The sequence below is a fragment of the Thunnus thynnus genome, chromosome 21, assembly GCF_963924715.1.
Source record: "Thunnus thynnus chromosome 21, fThuThy2.1, whole genome shotgun sequence".
Taxonomy (NCBI): domain Eukaryota; kingdom Metazoa; phylum Chordata; class Actinopteri; order Scombriformes; family Scombridae; genus Thunnus; species Thunnus thynnus.
In genome coordinates this window covers 21706378-21721721 of record NC_089537.1, presented here as the reverse complement: position 1 = coordinate 21721721, position 15344 = coordinate 21706378, and the positions used below count along the sequence as shown (strand labels likewise).

The 15344-nt window shown below is 43.0% G+C and overlaps 1 protein-coding gene across 3 annotated transcripts in view; it reads left to right on the top strand.

The window, feature by feature from the left end:
• The window catches only part of mpp7a (MAGUK p55 scaffold protein 7a), a 142000-nt gene that overhangs the window by 46613 nt on the left and 80043 nt on the right, over positions 1-15344 (top strand). For all 3 annotated transcript variants that reach the window (XM_067577440.1, XM_067577438.1, XM_067577439.1), the window contains 2 exons: positions 3188-3306; positions 14858-14935. In XM_067577440.1, coding sequence (XP_067433541.1) covers positions 3188-3306; positions 14858-14935 — 197 coding nt within the window. The remainder of the gene's footprint in view (positions 1-3187; positions 3307-14857; positions 14936-15344) is intronic.

Below are 15344 nucleotides of genomic sequence, written 5' to 3'. Positions count from 1 at the left end.
AATCAATGATTATGTCTTTGGTTTTATGTTTAGCTGAAATTAGGACACCTCACATCATTTGGTGAAGTCGTCGATCACTGGGCTGTTGCTAGTCTCATTGTCTTGGAGCAGACTAACAATAACAGATTCATCTGCATACTTTAAATGGTCACACTTGCTCTGACACATATTTGTGTAGAGGATAAATAGTGGGTGTGAAAGCACACATCCTTTAGGGGAAGCAGTGGAGGAGCAAACTTGGTCAGACAGAATTCCATTTCCCCTCACTCTTTGTGTCTTATTAGTTAGAAAGTCAAGAATCCAGTCCACAAGATTGTTACTTAAGTCAAATAGTTTCTAAAAGCCTTCTGGTTAAAATATGAGGATGAAGTGTGTTAAAAAGCAGAGGAACGATCAACAAATAAAAGTCTAGCACGAGACCCATTTCCCTCCAAGTGTTTAAAAAGTAAGTTAAACAAAGTGACTGAGGCATCCTCTACACTTCTGTGTGGCCTGTAAGCAAACTGCATGGGATCAAGTGCATACTCACTTTTCCTTAAGATTTCTAACCTTTCCAAAGGTTTTCATTAAAATTGATGTGAGAGCAACCGGTCTAAAATAATTAAGAGTCCCGACTGGATTTGGAAACAGCATCACACCACAGCATCCTTCCAGACCTTAAGTACATGCTGTGCCTGTAAAGACATTAAAAAAAATGTAGTGGAATACAGGACTCATACTTTTGCACAAGATTTAAGCAAACGACCACAGATGTTGTCAGATTCATGACTCTTACTCACTCTTACCTAAAGGAATGGCTCTTCAACATCCTTTTGCTCTATTTAAGTGCCGACTGTCTTCAAGTTTGTGACTCAGTTCCTGAATTTCATTACTAAAATCGAAAGTGTCAAAATTAATATAAAAACGATCAAGAACATTAGCAAACTCAGTATCTGAATTGAAGCCATCCAAAGTGACATGACTGCTGTTCTTTGGATCCCGGAGGCCTGCTACAGTTTGCGTGCTAGACCAGGCTGAGCCAAGCTTGTTTGCAGCCATCTTGTTCTCTAGTTCAGATTTATAATTCTGTTTTTCTTTTAAAGTTTCTATTTTCAGCTCCTAGGTAGCTATATGCAGATCAGAGGCTACTCCCTGCTTAAAAACAAGTTTCTTTTTCTGTATGCTAGACTTAACGGATTTGGTCACCCATGATTTGTTGTTAGGGTGAATTTTAACTGGCTTACAAGGAATGATCATGTCCCTACAAAAGGCAGCATATGAGCATGTTACATCAACAAGTTTGTCCAAATAATCACCACAAGACTGTTTAAACATGTCCCAGTCAGTGCAGTCATAACATTCCTGCAGGCAGAGCACAGATTCTTCTGTCCAGTCTTTTATGTCCTTTGTCTGTGCTTTCTCTCTCTCTTTAAAACTGTTTTATATATGGGCAGTAGATGCACACAGTTATGATCCGCAGAGCCCAGTGGGGGTCATGGGAGTGATTTATAAGCATCTTTTACAGACCCATATCAAAGATCTAATGTCTTATCCCGTCTGGTTGGACAGACATTGGTAAAAGTTTGTAAGTGTATTTAAGGGAGACATGCTTAAAAACAGCCAACATGATGTTTGGTGCATCAGGTGAAATCGACTGCAGTTTTTGCACTACATCAATGCTGGAGGCAGAGGTGGCGTTTTACTTCAGACGGATGTACACTGTTGTTATAAAAAGATGTGGTAACTCGCGGGGCAGGTAGAAAGGACGCAGTGATACAGATAAAAGTTCGATATCTGGCGTACAAATGTGTTCGTTGACGATCAGAGCTACAGTATCGTTTGTTAAAATATAAACATACCCCGCCACCTTGAGTTTTCCTCGTCACTTCAGCCTTTCTGTGCTGACAGAACGGAGCTCCAAAATTATCAATGAACTGGTCGACGTCGTGGTTTCGCTCGGTGAGCCATGTCTCATTGAAGGCCATGACGCAGCAGTCTCTGAAGTCCTTCTGAAAACGAACATTTTCTTGGAGTTCATCCACTCTGTTCCTCAGGAACTGGATGTTCCCCTTGATCAGCGAGGGCAGATGAATCCGGGTTAGCTGCTGTTTCCTCAAGCATAGTCTGACGCCTCCTCGCTTACCACGCTTCCTCTTCTTATCCCTTGTTGCAGCACTGGTTTCATGTGAATCTTTCAGATTAAAGTTCGGTAACTGTAACGTGATATCTGTCACGCGAGCTAAACTCACAAAGTTCAGTTGCAGCAGCACATCTCTGGTGTACTGTGTCCTAGCCTGTTAGACAGCCCCTTTGATATTGCAGGCAAGCAGTGCATAGAACAAAATCCACAAAGCAGCAGAATGAAAAAGATCCATTTTAGATTATCAGCACTAAGATCACTCAGTCATAATGACACTCAAACAATTAATTTAAGAAAGGAAAGGGCACGTAAAAACATTCAAATAAAGTATAAAACAGCAACATGAGGACGCCAAACTCTCACTCTGCATGCGCCCTGGTGATACATCAACCCAGCGCGTAAGGTCATTTCAGAACAGTTCAGTTTCATTTTAGGTTCACGATAGTAAAAAAAAAAAAAATACTGACATACCCAACACAGCAGCCACATAGGCAATTTATCCTCAGTCTGTCATCTTTCGAAAACTTCTGTTTAGCAAACACATGTGCACTTTACTCCAGAAGTTGATTGTTTATAGGCAGGGATGATGTGTGGATGGAAAGCCTCCCGAGGCATGTGTGCCATCTGTTTAGTCAAAAAAAAAAGAAAGAAAGAAAGTTCATATTGAACTTTTCAACTGATGAAAAAGTGGAACTGACATTGAGTTTTTAAGGTTGTTCCTGATTTGGGACAACAGTGCTTCTCCAACAACAGGAAAGGCTGGAACAAACGCAGGAAGTAGAGGCTGAGGGGAAATGCTTTATTGCCTTAATGTTTCCTCTTGCTGCCAGTGCTAGTTTGCGTGTATATGTTTTTGTGGATGGGCACATTTGAGGGAGAAACAATAAGAGCAGCCATACATAAAAACAACATACATATACAGTATGTACACCTGCACACGTACAGAACGTCAGTGCATTTATATATTTTTAAAGTGGTATGTATGTACATTCATATGTGATGGTGCATACATACACTTATACCTCCCACTGCCACGCTGACCCTTTGTTTCCCTTTCCCCCTATGTAGGTCTGTATGAGCTGCTGGCGGCTCTGCCCTCCCAGCTGCAGCCCCATGTCAGCCGCCCTGAGGACAACACCTTCCTCCAGGACATGTTTGGGGAGAGGAGCCTCCACTCACTGGTCAAGGTAAGACAAAAAAAAACCCCCCACATCTTTCTTTTCTCATAGTTGCGTTTTGAAGTTTTGTTTCGATGGATTTTTCATGCTTATTGCTCTATTGCCAGAGCACTGTGGTTGTTAAAGTGCAAATTCATATCCATCAGAGTAATAGCATTTCAGTTAGCAATTTTTATTTCCTGCAGTGTAGAAGATCATGTTTTTGTAGATCTTGTGTTCTTTAAACAGTATGTAGTTAAAGTCACATCATGTAATTGAAGGAGTGACAGTTCTATAATCATAAATATTAAAATTTAACTACTAGCAATCTCACCACAATAGCCGCAAAGTCTTCTTCATGTGTTTAGAGAAATTAAATTCCGACATGGGAGGAAAGTAAAGGAACATTTAGGTGGTCATAGAGGATATCAAGTCGTTATGTTTTTTAAATCTTCATAATAAAGGAAAATAATATATGAAAGAATAACAGAAAGTTATCAGGTTTTAACACTCGATCTGAAATATCCTGAACAGTAAAATCCTTTCTCTTCTGGGACGAGACAGAATCTGAACCCTCTCTCCCCCGACCCCCACCTCTGCGCCGACTACAGTTCACATAAAAACACACACTTGCACCTTTGTTCAGTACAACTTTATTCAACCTCCTTCCTTCCAGTCTCATTCATACATCACTAAGTTTATTGTCATTCCAACAGTCTACCCACCCAGATCTTCTAACTCCCCCCCCCCCTGCCAGTGTGAATGGGCCTGCGGTCCGCTCGCTGCCTATTAAACCAGATAGCTGCGGAGTTTGAGGAGAAGATGAGCAAACTTGATATCTTTATATGCTAGCAGACAGACAGAGGTAATGAATGTAACACATTCAGTCTGTCTGCCCTAACCTCATCTTCACTCAGGATTCTCTTCAATCTGCAGCCAATCCTCTTCTCCATCTCCTGTTATTTGAAAGGAAACAGGAGGGTTTTTTGTACTGTAAATCAGCTTTCCATCAGTCACCATTCAACCAGTAAATATATGTGACACCTGCTTTACTTCTTCCTCCTGTTTATTGGTGTAAGTGAGAATGCTTCATAAGTCAATTTACTGAGTAAACGTCTTCCTCCGTATCATCTGTATATTATCTCCATTTTGAAAGAATGCCCAACACTGTTTTCATGTGCTGGCATGATATATTTCCCCCCTTTGGTGGTCTCTCTTTCTCTCTCCAGCCAGAATCATTATGTCACAGAGACGATTGAGAGAGAAAAATCGACATAATTTTCATCCCCTCCCTTTAAAGAAATCTTTTCTGTGTAAGCATGTTTGTTCAGGATCCAGGGTTGTAACGCGCTAATGTGAGCGTGTTAAAGTGGCTGAATTATGGCATACCTCAGACGCTGAAGTAGAACCCTGATGTCGGGACTGGAGGAAACCAGAAGGGTTTCATTTGATGCCTGGGTTGTTATGGATGGCCAAAGAATAAGGCATCTTGAACATGGATAATGATGGGCAGAGCCTGTGCATGTTCGGGCTCTCATTCTCGCCGGCCCCAAAGAAAACACTGCATAATGTAGGACAGATAGAATGATGCTAATGAAGGTGGCATTATGTTTCTGTTATACATTGCCATGCATATGGGTGGAGCTCCCAGACTTCACCTAGCCCTCTAACCACCCATGATTATACCTAGCTAATCTTTCAAGAGGAACTAAATGTCAGTGCTGTTCAGTCAAGGATGCCATTTCCTCACAGGGTATTTACTAGGAGTAGAAAAAAGCTTTGCACCAAGAAAAATGTAGCTTTATATAATTAACAAGATAATTTGCCTCTGAAAAGAAAAGTCAAAAAACCATGTCGAAAAACATTGAGCGTAAGATGGACCACAAGCTCAGCAAGCAGATAGTTGCAGTGTTGGCAGAAAATCGGGCATTGTACTGGACTGCCTAGGTGGGAAAGGGACGCTCTAAATTTACCTATCAATCTTTGAGCTTTGGGTAGTCGCCCAAATAATTAGTTTGCTGATACAAGCAAACAAAAGTTCCTTGCAGTGTGTTTGCGCTCACCTCTAGAGATGATGTAATGAACTAGAGCCTTTGCATTAAGAGGAGCCAGTTTAGGTTTTTGAGTCATCTTAATCAGATGACTATTTGTAAGGGTATTTTAGGCACGTCCAACTAGGAGGACACCTCGGGGCAGACCCAGAACACTAGGGATTATATCTCCCATCTGACCTAGGAACACCTTGGGATCCCCCAGGATGAGAAAGTAGCAAAGGAGAAGGAGTGATAGGGTTACTTTGTTTAGCCTCGTATCCATGAAAGATGGATGGATGAATGGATGGATGGATAAACAGGAACAGGGTGTTTCTGCAATACCAACTGTACCAATGGTAAAAAGGATGATATTTCTTTAGTTTTCCCCTTCTCCATCCTTTCTTTTTGTCAAACTGCTTGAGAAAGAATGCTTACTGAGTTTAACTGAGCTGAACTTATTGAGCCTCGTGATTGTCAAAAGCTGACATGTCAGATGTGTGTGTGTATGCATGAAAGAAGGGTTAAATGGTAAAATCAACTCCCTAAATCCTGTTACGAAATGTAAATACCTTACTTTGTTCATGAGCCAGCAAGATACTGAGTGGCTCTCACTTTGGGGCCCATGTCAGTGCAATTCTATAAGCATCAGTCAAGGTCTTTGCGCTAATGTGGCCCAATTCAGTACAGCTTCTGTAGCAGAATGTATACCACCAGTACTAAACCAAAGGTAAGATGCTGTCCTTGCAGCCGTGAAATGATCAAATACATTAGTGTAACACCAAAGCATGTTGTCTTTTCACCAAAACAAGCCTCTTCTACCTATTCTCTCATTTTCATTTTTTATTCAACTGAGAGAAACTGAGCTGCTTTTAGCGTCTCTTATCGTTAGCATGGAGGCGTAAGTGGAGAGTCCCACTCCAGACAAGCAGAACTGTGTGTTTCCTCTGCTTTCTACTTGGTACTGAGACGTGAGCCAGCCTGTCAGCTAGTGAGCCAAGTGGACAGACGGGCAGAATTTAAAACACACAGAAGTACAGAACAACCATCTCAGCTTACAGCAGCGTCCGGCATTCAGACGCAACATTCAGGTGAACATGGCTAACGTCAGTGGCACACCATTAATAAAACCTTAATTGTCCCCCTCCTCTAAAGCCCTACCACCGAAGCTCAACAGATTCCACCTTTTATTTCGCAAGGCTGTGAATGGGATACTTTGGGAAAAGCTAAACAGCAGAAAGAAAACACACACATCATGTTAATCTGACAGACTCGGAAACCCAGGTTGCTCATATGGAAATGCTCAGGCCTCACCTGGGTAATTATAGATCATCAGTTACTGGTCAATCTGTCTGGAGAAAGAGAGAAGGACCAGAGGAGGAGGTGTCAGAGACAGAAAGAGAGACAAGAAAGAGGAGAGCATTCAGACCTACATGAAGACTTAAACCAGACTTATTTTCTCTCTGTCTTTCCTCACCTGCCCTCATCAGATGGTTGGGACAGTCTCTCATGTCCCTCCTAATCCGATTATGTCACAGAGATGAAACAAATATTTTCTAATGTAATCTTTCAGCAGGGCTCGGAGCTCACAAGTTTGTCTCATTTTGCAGACTTTTCATCGGTGCAACATCGGAGCTGACATGAAATGTGAACGCTGGCGTGTATAGCTAGCATGGCTAAAACGACGCAGACAGTTCCCCTCTTTTCAATTAAAGGGAGTTAATCAAGTGTGCTTTCTATAAATTCCACCACACTCACTGTTCCGCTGCCAAGTTCCCGCTCCGCAAAAAGCCACAGGAAATATAATACAATATTCAATTTCCACCTGCCTCAGGTGGGGCTCTCCTTTAAGACCAAGTTTCTGTCAGCAGGACTTTAGCCAGGCCCCGAGATCCCTCATTTTGTGGTCAGTCAGTTTTCCTTTAAATTCTGCTCCTGTAAGTTGCTAATAGGCTTGGCACTTGCGTCGTTGTTACACAGCAATATTGATGTGGGCTTGCCAGTTTGTTCTTCGGTGCTACAGTCCTTTTAATGACATGTAAAGGTGCTGCAGCTGACACTTGTACCCAAGTGGAAAGTTTCAGCTATTTTTGATGAATGAGCTCATTTTCAGACAGACTGGACTGTATTAGTTGAGACTTGGTATCCAATGAATTACTGGATCAGGCTCTAGGTAGCCCTCCAAGTTTTATGACTCACCCTGTAATGCCCATCAACAGTACTCCATGACAGCAACCATAGACTTGTACTGACACTTATCCTTTCCACACCTCAGAACATACCTTGCCCCCCCCCGCCACCATCCCCATTACCAGGGAAGATCACACAAAGGACCTCTCACCCAGCTGCAATAGCTCTCAGTGAGTTGTTTAAGCCCCACACCCTGTACACAGCAATAAAACCTGGCTAATCGTCTCTGGTGAAGGACTCAGCCTGAAAACCTATACTACCTCAGAGATCCATTCGAACTGTCTGTGGTCAGCACGTCCTGTACACTGGTTGCACTTGAGGTCTGTATTAATTATTTTGGGGGTACAGGATCCCTCGTTGGGAGTTAAGCAAATACCTGCAGGCTGCTTTGGAGAAGGAAGCCTCCATCCTTCATGAGCAGCTGAGTTTTTTAACTGTTGATTCTTGTATTCCCTTCGAGGAAGCTTGGCACTTTGGTATTGTAGTGATTGTAAATTAAAAAAACTTTATTCAAACTTACAGGCTTTGGTTACAGCGAATCAACTTGCCATTTGTTGCATGAAAATATTCTTTCTGACACAAGCCGGGTGGTTATTTATGGTTTAAAAACTTCACTTGAATCCAAAATAAATCCCCTTCCTTGCAATGCAATACTCTGCACTTAGGCTACCTTCCAAATATTTTCATAGGAGTTTAATAGTTGACTACAGCACGAAGTCTAAAGATCATGCTCAATGTCCACAAGCAAGTGCCTCCAAATTCAGCCAGAAGAGCTAGATGACGTGGATAAAGCCAAAGGTTGTAACAGGGACAGGAGAAAGGTGGAGAGAAAGTCTTACTGTACTTAGTGTAGTAGAGCAGATGAGCTGCAGACTGTCCTGTTGACTACTCAATAACCTTAAAACTCATTGCTTGAACCATGTCTAGAGCACTGGGGCGACAGTGAAAATGAGGAGAGGCCTACAGATCCACCAGTCCCCATTCTATCAGTCAAACGTCTGTATTGGTAATCAAGGAAATTCTCTATGATCCCACAACCATTATTCCAGGTCACTTTGGTTGACCCCGATTTTGTATTGCTTAGGAAAAAAAGGACTCAAAGTGAAACCAGAAGGTCTACGCGATACAAAGCCAATCTTAATAGGAGCATAGGAGCAATACACAGAATATGGAAAATTAGGTTCACTGTGCCATATAGTGTATTTATGGCTCCCCTATGACTCAAGAACTGCCTGAAGACATCATGGGCTCACCTGGAGCTTTTAAAGATAGTCTGAACAAATTTATATGTTGAATTGACTGCCTCAAAAGTACTCAAATCAATCTAATTCAGTAAGTCAGATGCATTTGTCCTGGCTTAATGCCCTCAGTTGTTCATAACCCTGCTTCCTAACCCTAAAGCAGCTATATATCACATGAATGAGTTTGTTGATTAATATATGTCACTCCCCTTTGTTATTTGCTGGTGATGTCTTTGGTCTGTGTGCATTTCGAGGCTGAAACACAAACTTTGTCTCAAGATGTGTACACAAGTGTGTCGTGTCGTGCACTGTCCTGGCTTTACAGAATACATGGCATCTATGAAGTTGTATCGGGGGCCTCTCTGCTCCTTTTCCCAAGAGCTCCTGGAGGAATTGTATCCTGTGTCTAAATGATATGGCTGTCTTCAACACTTGGCCAGCTGCCCTGGTCTCCCTCTCTCTCCCGTCCATTGGATCTATTGCTAGTTCTTAATTAGCTGTCACATTCTCCAGGCCTTTTCCACAGTAAACGACAGAGAAACTCAGGCACCAGACCCCTCCATATGGGGTCTTGGTCAAGGAAAGGTGAGGGTAATGTGTGTGTTTGAATTATTTGCTCAACAACATGAGTATACACACCAAAGAAATTATTTTGCATGTTGGTCCATTAAGCAGTTGATGACAGTTGATGATAGAGTCATCAAGTCCCTCAATGCACTTTTGAGGGTCAGGATCCCAGTCCAGGACGAGATTTAACTGGCCTGGACAATTAAGGATTATAGAAGAGTGAAGAGTTTTGTCACAGTCTCAGGGCCCTATTTTGTGGCAGTGCAACAACCAGTGCAAATATTTTTGTGACCTTGTAATTCACTTTTCCCATCTGTGTGGTATTTTGGGGCTGAGCGCAGCGTGCATGGTGCACAGAGAAGAGGCACAATAAGATGGGAGGCTCATTCAAATGAGGCTGTGAAAAAGATGTTGAAAGTATTTTGGTGGTAATTGGATCGTAGACGTTATGCTGAAGACGGACGTCTCAGAACCGCGTCTGTTTCTGGCACGTCACTTTGCTGGCGTCTTACTTCGAGCAAATGCACAGGAATGATGGAATAATGCTTAAAATGTAAAATAAACTATTTTAATCCATTTATGCAGATTGTTGTCATGCTTCATTATGATTGGCACAGCTGTTTGAGAGCTATAAAACCAGTCTCTGGTATTTATTGTAACCAGCAGGGGCGATGTTGACTGGATACTGTCATTCTAATGCAGTATCTGCTCAGTGATGACAGGGGGGTTGAATCCATTTTTTTGTAGCCATGAAGTTTATTTAGCAACACTGGCCTATTGTACCCTCAAAAGACGGATGGAGAATGGTACTGTCATCTGCAGGATTTTTCACCAACCACAGCACAATGTCCAGGACCTGATGTCATTATGCCAGGGCCAAACCCCAAACTTTGTAAACTGACCCACTGTGACAGGAGAAAAAGCAAAATCTCAACTTTTCCTCCTTCTGCTTCTTGAGTAAACATATCATCTCACAGCTATTTCAGTTACAACCCTGCATGTACGTCTGTAATCCTCCTTCCCTGTCTCCCCAACCTGGTCTAGTCTACCAGGCCACAGTGCCTTGACAAGGTGTTCTGGATCAGAACAAGAGATCGGACCCGGGTGGATTAACGGAGGACTGATACTGGATCCGCTCCGGTGGGTAGATATAGAAACAGGAGCGGGAGAAAGATTGTCAACTCTAACCCATCTGACATGAAGTTTTCTGGGCAGTGGACATTAACCAGAGGCCTTGAGCCTCCTTGCAGGACTCAGAAACAGAAACACTATCCAGCCCTGTGATCTCCAGACCTCTCTTTCTCCTTCCATCAGCACACCTCTCCATCTATCAAGCTTTCAGTCTCTTGCACGCTCTCTCCTTCTTTCTGTGCCAGACTTTGCTTGCTCAAGTGTGTCTGGATTAGTGTTTGTAGTCAGGCTTTTTTTCCCTCCTCTATACTTACACAATGACAATCAATACTCAAGACTGTCATTGTTCTTCTTACTGTTGCATGCACTTTTATCATGAAGAGAATATAAAAAACTACTGAATTTAATCACTAAAGGTTCCTGGAAAGGTCTCTGAGTAGTCTGACCCTTAACCTTAACAGTGATCCTTCGCAGTGGTTCGAGCTCTTGTCTAGAGAAGATGAAGATGGATGTTATGTTTTTGTTCCAGTCCATTCTCATTGGAAATTTTTCATATCAGTTCATACTCGTGTTAGTGTTTTTCCTCATATTTTTTTCTCCTCGTGTGTTGTGTGTATTTTAAGCCCGCGGGGTATTTCTGGAAGCAAACATAACTTAGTCTGAGGCCTGTGTGGAGAGGAGACACACACTGCTTCTTTGTGGCATGTTTTCTTGAAGCTTTCAGTGAAGGTGCATATTCATTCATCTTTCCTGAGCCTGTACTTTGGGGAGCTTTCCTCCCTGAGTTTGGAGCATTTGATCCCGACTCTTCAGCCTTATTTTACATAGAAGTACCACTACATTTCTCATTGGAGGTAGGGATGCCATGGTGAGGAAATTTTCTCACCAGTTAATAAACTTGTGACAACACTGGTGTTACAGTTATGTCGGACATTTTACAAAATAAGATATTCGTTGATGACGCTCAATATCTGTAGAGCGCTTACTTTGATCTTCAACGATTTTTAGATCTTTAGATCTTCCCCTTACTGAGAAGTTAGTGACGGTGGGCTTCAGACGCAGGCATGAGCCAGAGGACAAACCCCACCTAGAACCAGAACCAGAGCAACCTGCCTGCCATCCGGACAGAGACACACCAAGAGCAGGCTGAGCAGGCAGAGAGCACGAGAGTTTCTGCCGAAAACGAGCACCGAGACCTGGGGAGACATGAGGACAGCTGCTCGCTAACAGCCACGTGTGTTTACATCAGAGAGCAGGAGAGAGGACAGACGTCTCACTCCGCTACTCTGTGCTGTGACTCTGCTGCTGCTGCAGATGGTCACCGAGTAGAGACTTAAAGTTTATAATTGTAGCATCCATCTAAGTATTGATAACACACTTCGTATTTTACAAATTAGAGTTTTTTTAGTTGATGAACGTGGGTGCTGATACATGAAAATGAACTGAATGGGTTTTATTTCTATAAAAAAAAAAGCAAAACGACAGTGGCCAAGTAATATAATCGTGTATGCCCTAACACCATGTAATACCGGTAACTCCAACTACTGCAGCAAGCCTAATTGGAGGAGCTTCAGAATCCCCGTCTTTGATTCGGTTGTGTGTCCTGTAGTGGTGTTCTGGTTTGAGCTAAGCCCTCTTTGGCTGTAGCACACTGTCTCTCACTGTTTTTTGTTTTTTTTTTAATTCCACCAGGCCACTTCTGCCCTTTGCCAGGAGCACTGCTGCCTCACCAAGGGGACAGAGAACGTGCTATGCAAAAAGCGGGGTAATGGCTTTAAAATACATTACTGCGTCATGGACAGGCACTTGGAAAGTGTCCTGAACTGTAAATAAAAGCATTTCAATCTCGCGTTTGCTCACAGAGCAGAGGAGAAAAATTCCACAGTAACTAAGTAAGCCGAGGTGGTGGAGCAACAACTACCTAAGCAGATGTCACTAGGACTGTGGTATGTTGGAGCGCTGAAGACACTGGCAACCTCCCTCATTTATTTCATCTGTTTTCTTACAAAGATGATCAGGACAGATGAAGTAACCGGAGCTGCCTGCCTGTCCTTTTACGGCCGTATACTGTAGAAGAACAGACAGAGGAGTCAGAGCACAGGGTGGAGTTGTTGGGACTTCATGAACAGTGGAGAGTAACTGTTCAAATATGACATGGCTATGTGAAATTAAACAGATGAGGATAAAAATTTCCGGGAATTGCCCTACAGTGGCAGTCTTAAGTTTGATGCCATGAAACATGGAACACAGTGACAGCAGTTTAGCTCAGCACCACTTAAACATCGGAGTCCGCTCCGGCTTATGTTAGCGCTGCTCCAAGCTTGTACTAATTTTTATCTCTGTCTGTAACCTCATTACTAGTTCCTGCTCCACTCCAGGCCATTGAAAATCTACTGCGTTCTCTTTTTGCCACCATTCGTCTAACTTAACATCCCAGCCGTCTTGTTCTGGGGTCCTCAAGTCCCAGATTTTTTTTTTGCTCTACAGCTGAGTTGAGCAACCATCTGCCTCCATTAGGCCTTCAACAGATTACCTCCACGACACGCCTAATGCACCATGTTTTATAGCCGAGTAATGTAGGCTTTACACAGGGATTTGAACCTCTAAGCTGACCTTGAAACATGGCTGCTCTTTTGGCCAACACACAGTCCTAACAGGCCATGATTTATCAGGGGAGACATGTGGATAAGTTGAGTTGTAATGGTTGTACCTGTTTAAGGCCAACAGTCAAACTAGAGTTTTGATTGGCTGAGAAGGGGCATACATATGCAAAGATATTTAACACATAGTTCTGTTGCATTTTTCTCAACAGAAAGTCGTTTTAGTGCCTTCGGAATGCTGACATTAGTGCATTCGTATTGCGTTGTTAATGGTCTAATGTTTTGGGTATCAGATTCCAGTTTTCTCTGGTGATTATAGAAGACAGATGACAACTTCAAAAGATTCAAATGAACTCATCCACATATGTTATATGTGTTTTTGCTAATCAAACCTCTCAAAATTTCATTTCCAATGGGAATGTCATGATTCCAACTTCACATTCCACCATGTGATTGTGTCATCTCCCAACATTCACCTCAGCCTGACTAACACTCAGCAGTAAATGCTGCTACTGTAGAATGTTGTCTAGCTACAAAAAAAAAAGTTGTGCTGTCAGGAGAAAAAAAATATGTTTAACTATCTTCAAACAGATGTTTTAATTGTATACAGCATCTGTAGCTGCTCACAATGTGACAGCAAACAAACTGCTTTTCTTGTTGCTTTCTGTCCTACTGAGGAATTTTATGTCGCAAATTGTCACTGCTCCATCTGTGTGTGTGTGTGTGTGTGTGTATGTGTATGTGCGTGTGTGTGTGTGTATGCACCCACATGTGTGGATTTGGCCCTGCAGATACTGAGCTGGCCCACAGGCTTCTCTGTCACTCTCTCTTCAGCCAGAGGGCCTTCTGTTCCACCATCGTGCTGGAATGCTTTCTGGGACATCCAGCTGGAGCTCCAGGCCCAGGGCCCAGCTATCAGTCAGATCCATGGCCTAGCTCCCCTTCGCCATGCTGGGCTGAGGAGAGACTCAATAGTGGCTGATGGGAGGATAGTCGTCCCTGCCTGTTCTCTGATGGGACCTGACAGCAGCCTGTAGGCTGTCAACGCATTCCTGCACAGCTGCTCTTAAATCACAAACGGGATGGCTGTAGTGTTTTTTGTGTTTCTGTGTGTGTGCGTGTGCTGGAGTATGAGTGTGTGACTGTGTATATAACTGCGTGTGCGTGGGCGCAAGCGTGCGCCAGTGTGTATAAATTATTCCATCTCTGCTCCACATATCAGTTTTTGAGTGATGATGTGTTTTTGTGCGTGTAAATGAGTAAACGTTACACATGAGCCGCCCTACTTTCCATTTTAGTAACTCTCCAGAGATACAGCTTTGTCTCTCTACATTGTGCAGTGGCAGTGTTGAGGCTGATAAGGAAATGTTTAGCCAATTTAAGTAGACTGTTGAAATGATTTGGAATCCTCACCAGACCACTAGGGCATATCAAATGCATAGTGGAAAACTGGATTGTTTGTACAGTGGCTGAGCGAGCTGAAATACTTAGAAGCCCTCTGTTGTGCTCAGTCGAATGAGTCTTGTGTGAAGTTATGTGAGTGTGTGTGTGTGTGTGTCCTGTGGGTGTTTGCAAGTGTGATTGCTTGTCTTTTTGATCTACTCCGAGTGAGTCTTAAGACGGTGCGGACGGAGCTTGTACATGTTTTCATACATGTCTGTGTGTTGCCGTGCATGTGAGCTCATTTGTCCACACTTTGTGTATGTTCTCACTCACACGTGTGTGTTTGCTCAGGGAGGCCTCACTACCGTGGCCCCCGCAGCCATACGTTGACCCTCTTTCTCTCTCTTCACTCGCTCATGAACACAATCTGTCCTTTCAGATCCACGAACGGCTGCAGCACTATGAAGAGAGCAAACCCGTCCCCGTGTTGGACAACACAGCAGCTCTGGCGCATGAAGTAAGTTCTTATTTTGTTGCACGTACTGATGACTGACAGGCCAAAGGAAAAAACAATCCAAAGTGTCATAGTAAGATGTTGGGCCTCCTTGCACCTCCAAAACAGCTTCAGTGCTTCTTGGCAGAGAATACCGAAGCGATGAACAGCATTCTTCTAAAAGATATTTCCTCATTTGGTGTTGATGATGGTGCTGTCTAACACTTCAGTCTCTCATAGGTGTTCAGTCAGGTTGATATGGTGACTTGTGAAGGCCATAGCATATGATTCACATTATTAAACCATTCATCAAGGAAGCATTTGCATTCGTTATGTCTCTCCGCTCATTTATTCAGGTTTTTCCTTCAATTTGTCACCCACCTACGCACACGTTGTCTTTTCTCTGTGTTTGTATTTGAAAACCAAGCAATGT